Genomic DNA, 6,000 nt, shown 5'->3' with positions numbered 1-6,000 from the left:
GTGCCCACCATGTCCTCAGCCCTGTGCAGCTGAAGGTTGTTGAGTACCCACCATGTCCTCAACTCTGTACTGTGGAAGGTTGCTGAGTACTCACTATGTCCTCGGCTCTGCACTACATGCTTTGGTTGCATCATTTTTTCTAGCCCTCCCAGCAGCCCTGGGAGGTAGATGATATTTCCATCCTGCAGATAACTCATTTTCAGACAGGTAAAGTAAATAGCCTGAGGTCCCAAAGTTAGTACTTGGCAGAGCTGGATTTGAACCCAAGTATTGCCCAGAAGTTCTCCAAGTAGATTCCGATGCCCGGCCATAGCTGAGAACCGCTGCCCTAGACTACTGCTTGTGGAGAAGCCTGAGCCTGTCAGAGCCCACAGGGGCAGGGCGGGAGAAGGCCCCTGTAGCAGCCCTCCTGGTCTTCCCCCTTCTACCAACAGACCCTTTCCAGGCCTTGTTTTAAACACCTGTGCATCTGAGGCGGGAATGCCCTCCGCAGGCCTTATTGTGTGGCTTCTGATTTGACAAAGTTCACCAGTGGTCTTTATCCTGTCTTCCAGAGGCCAGTATTTTATGTTGCTCTGAACACTGAGTGAGCAGGGACCAGGCCAAAAGCTGCTGTTGTACTGAAGTTGCTAAAACCTGCATGCCAAACCAAGAACTAGACCCCAGGAGTAGGGCCCTCATCAGCGGGGGTGGGTTGAAAGTGCAGTTGCAGTTGGAGAAGAGGAAGGAAGGTGGGTTGGTGGCTTGTGGTCCTTAAGCTGTGTGTGTTTATTGTCCTTAACCTTACAGGTCAGTCCTGCAAGAAGCATTTCCTCGACTGGATCCTCCACCTCCCATAACCAGAAAACGAACCCCTCGGGCCCTGAAGACCACCCAGGACATGCTGATTTCATCACAGCCTGTCCTCAGCAGTCTGGAGTACGGGACAGAGCCATCACCTGGGCAGGCCCAGGACTCCGCTCCCACTGCCCTGCCTGACGTCCCAGCAGACGCTCCACAGTCAGAGGCCGCCATGGAAAGAGAAGAGAGAGGCGAAGTTCTGCCCAATGGAGAGGTTTCCCTGTCGGTACCTGATCTCATCCACAAGGATAGCCAGGATGAATCCAAGCTAAAGATGCCTGAGTGCAGAAGGGCCTCCTCCCCCAGCCTCATCGAGAGGAATGGCCTCAAACTCAGCTTGAGCCCCATCAGCCTGGCTGAGTCCTGGGAGGAGGGCAGCCCCCCTCCTCAGGCGCGGACCTCCAGCCTCGACAATGAAGGCCCTCACCCAGACCTGCTGTCCTTTGAATAGAGCCTCCGCTCTTTCCTGCCGAGCACCACCCTGGTCTTCCTGTTGTTTTCTCCTCCACTGTGCACATGGGCCCTAGCCCCAGCTCCGCTGTGCCCTTCATCTTCCTTGTATGAGGCACCAGCAGACAGCCAATCCTCCACCATGGGATTTTGCAGGGCTGGAAGTCCTTGAGTAGTGCTAGTTAAAGAGTCTGTCTGCAGAACGGCTAAAGGACTCGATGTCATCTTGAGCCTAGTTTTCTGCAACCTCCTCTGGATGGGCTGCGGCCATTGGACATTGGAGCTCCTCCCCTCTTGAGTTTGTCCTGGCTTCTCAGTTAATTTCAGGGCCACCAGCCCAGGACGATGAATCTTGCAGGAATTCTCTTTGCCTGTCCCCCACATGCACCTCCTCCCCTGCTATTCTCCCTCCCACACCCGGTCCCTTCTCTCTCCTCCTTGGCAGGTCCAAGGCCTCTGGCCTCAGTGGGAGCAAGGCTGAGTGAGGAATGATGGGTTTGGCTTGATGATGGGCCCTGACCTAGAAAGCCACACACCCAGACCACAGCCCAGCCATGGCTCCTCTTGGTCCCAAGACAGCACAGGCCCCTGGTCGCTGTGTTTGCTCTGCCCCTGGGATGGAGGCCAGAAGAGATGCTTACCAGGCCTGAGACTGAGAGTTCACCCAAGGCGTGAACCCTGCCACCAAGGGTTCCCAAGGTTTCCCCCCATCTGGTCAGATGTTGAATACAAAATGTGGGCATTCTTCACGGAAGGAAAGATCAGGCTTCCCTTGCTGTGTGTGTGAGACAGGGAGAGCCAGGCCCCAGCAGATGCAGCTGAGCACACCCTGATTTTGTTTTGTTGGGAGGGCTCAGGAACTTGGGGGTGGTTTTGGTATTCAGGGCTGGTGCTAAAAGCCCAGAGCAGAAGCAGGGAGAAGGGAGTGGACACGGGACAGAGAAGGGCGATCACTGGGGATCAGAACAGCTTTTCAGGGGCCACCTTGCAACCTCAAATGATGCCGTTTCAGGGCCTGGGCCTGCTGTGAGAGCCAGAGTGAAGCACATGCAAGATTGGCATGTGAGAAGAACCAGGGGCGGGGGGTGGGGCGGGGACCACTTTCAATTAAGTGGAAGTGCTTTGTGCTTGTGCTGAAGTTGTCTGGGCCGCCTGCAGCCCTGGACCTCACAGGAGCAGCCCCAGCCTGCCCTTCCCTGCCTGCCCTTCCCTGCCTTTCTTTTATGCTGATGCTAGTGGGCTTTTTCCTGCTTTCAGGATCTGTGTAAGGGACTGACTAGGTTCATCCAACCTTAACTGGTTCCTGCCCTCCTGGATTAACCCACTTTTGTATTCCTGTCTCCCACCAGGGGTCCTATTGTGCTGTCTTCCTGTGGCCAGCAGACCCTGTAAGGGGGTGATCCCAATCCCAGGGGTCTTTGCGTCCCTTTTCTTGAACAAGGTGGCTGGTTCCCTGGGAGAAGGCTGGGAATGGCACATCCAGCCAGGGCAGGCGGTATGGCATCCTCTTCCTGGGATTCCTGTGGCCTCCCCTGTTCCATTCATTGTTTGGTTTCCCACCCATAAGCTCTGGGACACCCAGGGCTTGCTTCCAAGCTCTTCTCACCTCCAAGCTTCCACTCCCCTTCCCACTACCACTGCCATATAAAATGCCCACGCTAACTCCTATAGAACTAGGAGCCTCAGCAGGATCGCTAGGATGTGGGTGTCTTCCTGCATTCTTGCTTCTGCATCTGTGTGGCCTTGCCACAGCCCTCCCACCGCTTGCCTTCCATTGCCTTCCTTCTCCCAGAAAGCTAGATTTCACCACATGCTCACCACAAGCTGTCTCTGGTCCCTCGTGAGGGTCCCTGCAGCGGGGCACCTGCAGGCCCTGGTGGAGTAAGCAGGGCTTATGTATACATTCTTTCTCCAAGGATGCAATATCTGACCCTGAAGTCAGAGAAGGTCTCAGGACTAGCGTTCGGGGTCCTGTGATTTTCCCAGAATGGTTTGGGGTATAACACAAAACACCACAGCTGAGGATGGGGATGGAGTCCCTAAACACATCCTGGAAGCAAGCCACTTCATCTGAGCTTCCCATACCAGGAGCGTGGTTTGTGTTTTGATGGGAAACTTAGCAAGCCCCTGCTCTCTGGGGCTTCTCCTCTTCTAGAGCCGAGGGTGGCTCTGGCCCAGTGATATGGCAGCCATGGGTTCAGGGATTGCAGGTGCAGCCTTTCTTAAGTACCCCGTCTCCACTGTAAAGCCCAGCTGCTGCTGAAGTCCAGACTCTTAGACCCAGGATGAACAAAAGGATCCCACCAGGATGTCCAGGACCATTGCCAGGGTGACCTCAGTGTTCTTCAGACTTATGTCTGATACTGAATACAGCACCACGGGACCCTGCTGCAATCTAACTGCCTACAGCCCACCCATCCGCCTGCTGCAGAAGTGTTGCTGCTACCTTGGGAGGCTCTCTGAGACTGGGTTTCTGGTCTTCGATGCTGCAGATACTACCTGGTGCTAGGGGCTAGGGGCTCCCCAAAGCTCAGCAGGATGAGCAGCTACCACTCATTCTGCAGAGGGCTTGGCTCAGACCAGGTCGTCCATCCAAAGCCTCACCTGGTTTCCGCATCTATCTCAACAGTCTGGCCTTCCTGTGACTGAAGCCTGGCGGCCACGCAGCCACTAATCCCACACAGTGAGTCCAGCTTCTCTGGGAGCTTGGCCTTCAGTTAGCCCAGTCCATGAGAGGGCAGAGTAATGAGGAGGAGTAAAGGACCTGTCTTCTATGTTCACATAAGGAAGTTGGGACCACAGGGTCTTTTATCTCCTTGTTACTCCTCAGCCCCATCATAACCCCACCTCAGCACACAGCTTTATCCTGGTAGATTATAAGGTGAGCTTCCAGAACCTGGCAGGAGGCTGGTGTATCCCCCTGCATTGAAGGAGGTGTATCTGAATGCTGTGTATGTGGCTGATATGGAAGACACACATGTCTGCAATCCACAGCTTTTAAAGAAGATTGGCTCCAGTTTGGAGGAGGAAGATTACAGATCTATTCTGAGTATTTTTTAGAGAGTTAATATTTATATTTTTAGAATTTTCTGGTAGAAGGAAATTGCACAATAAAATGACTTGGTTTCGTTTGCTGGCTCTGTCTGTCTGTTTTTTCTCCCGACTGATGGAGTGATTCGTTTCCTCAAGGCTGACTTGCTGGGTGGTGGACCTTGGCATTTTCCTTTGTAAGCCTGGAAAAGTGAGAAATGAGGGAGGTAGAAATGTGAGGAAGATGAGCACTACCGACACCTCCAGCCTGAATCCTTCGTGGGGAAATGACTTCTGAGGATGTGCCATCCTCGGCTTCCCTGACTGGCCACTGTGAGAGAGAACCTCTGCCAACTTGACCCATTGCTGTTTCAGGGGCGCCATCATGATGTGCACAGGAAGGACCCTCCTTGGAAGGAAGTGGACATGGCCATCGGATCATCCTCTAGCCCACTCATTCTTTACCTGGGTCCACAGCCCTCTTTCACCAAGAAAAAGGTGGTGCTTTGCATTCGTGTGAGCACCTTCTTCCAGAGAGGGACCAGAGCTCTCCGCTTCTCAAAGAGAGTCATCAATAAATGTCAGCGATTTGAACTTAGGTACTTCCTGGGAAATTGCCCCCAAGGGCCGCCCTGGACAGGGACATTCTTGATGCGAGAAGGTGGCTCAGAGAAGAGTTGGCCTGGAGTCTCTTTGCCCCATTGCTGCCCCTAAGCCAGTGTCAGATCCAAGGACTCAGAGGACCCACACAGCTGAGAATTGGCCAGGACTTTATCCTCCTTAAAAGGAAGGAAGTGGAGAAGAAACAGGAAGGGAAGGAGGGGCTTGGTTCACAGAGGCCACGCACGTTTCCAAAGGGAAACATGGGACGTTTCTGTGCAGCCCTCATGTGCAGCAGTGACTGTGTCTGGAGTTGGATTCCACAGTTCCGCCTGCAAGGGCCCCCTGGCTCCCTGTCAGAGGCGTCTCAGTGTGGCTAGGTCCCTCATGTTTTCTACATCTTGTTCCACTCCCACACCTTGTTTCTCAGAGGAGGGGCAAGAAGAGAACAGCTGGGCTCTCAAAGGTTGCTTGCTGTCTCTGGAGTGGGGTGTGTCGTGATTGTCCAGGGAAAGCAGAAAAAACACAAAAACCAATCCACCACGTTCCACGCATGGGAAAAGCATTGAAAATACTTAAAATAGCAACTTTTTTCTTGATGAGTATGCTGCGGTGACTTTTCAGACAGCCTCTCCCACTGAATGGCTTCAGAGCTGTTTCTGCAGTCATTCAGGTGTGAAATGTGCTTTTAACATGCCTTTCTCTCCCACTATTATGCAAAGTCGTTATTTTCGTCTAAGATCAAGTATACACAGTTCTAGTGCAAAAAAAAGTTTTTGAGGAAATTTTAAGTGTAGAAATGGAAGTGCATATGTCGTGTTTTTTAATGCTGTCCTCTATGCTGAACCACGGTTCTAGAATCTGGGGAACAAAGATGCATTTATTGAGGCAATATACCCAAGCCACTACCTGCCATGCACTAAGGGCTATCTAGGGCAGTGTTGACATTGGTGGAAAAGTGGCATGTGGTCCTCTTTCTCCATTCTGAATGGATGGGGACGCCAGCATACCTGCCCTCCCAGGCGCTATGCGAACAGGGTATGCGATCAGGGCATGAAAGTGCAGTGGAATCACCAAAGC

General features: G+C 52.9%; 1 protein-coding gene across 1 annotated transcript in view; it reads left to right on the top strand.

Annotated features, from left to right (window-relative positions):
- Positions 1 to 4,420, top strand: part of CUNH1orf226 (chromosome unknown C1orf226 homolog) — a 9,377-nt gene extending 4,957 nt beyond the window's left edge. Inside the window, exons 4-5 of the mRNA XM_032291124.1 lie at positions 555 to 586; positions 790 to 4,420. Of these exons, the coding sequence (XP_032147015.1) occupies positions 555 to 586; positions 790 to 1,291 (534 nt within the window). The 3' untranslated portion in view covers positions 1,292 to 4,420. The remainder of the gene's footprint in view (positions 1 to 554; positions 587 to 789) is intronic.
- Positions 4,421 to 6,000: the final 1,580 nt, after the last annotated feature.

This window comes from Sapajus apella, unplaced genomic scaffold (assembly GCF_009761245.1).
Source record: "Sapajus apella isolate SASKATOON/1434 unplaced genomic scaffold, GSC_monkey_1.0 scaffold25, whole genome shotgun sequence".
NCBI classification, from domain to species: domain Eukaryota; kingdom Metazoa; phylum Chordata; class Mammalia; order Primates; family Cebidae; genus Sapajus; species Sapajus apella.
This window is presented reverse-complemented; position numbering and strand designations above follow the sequence as displayed.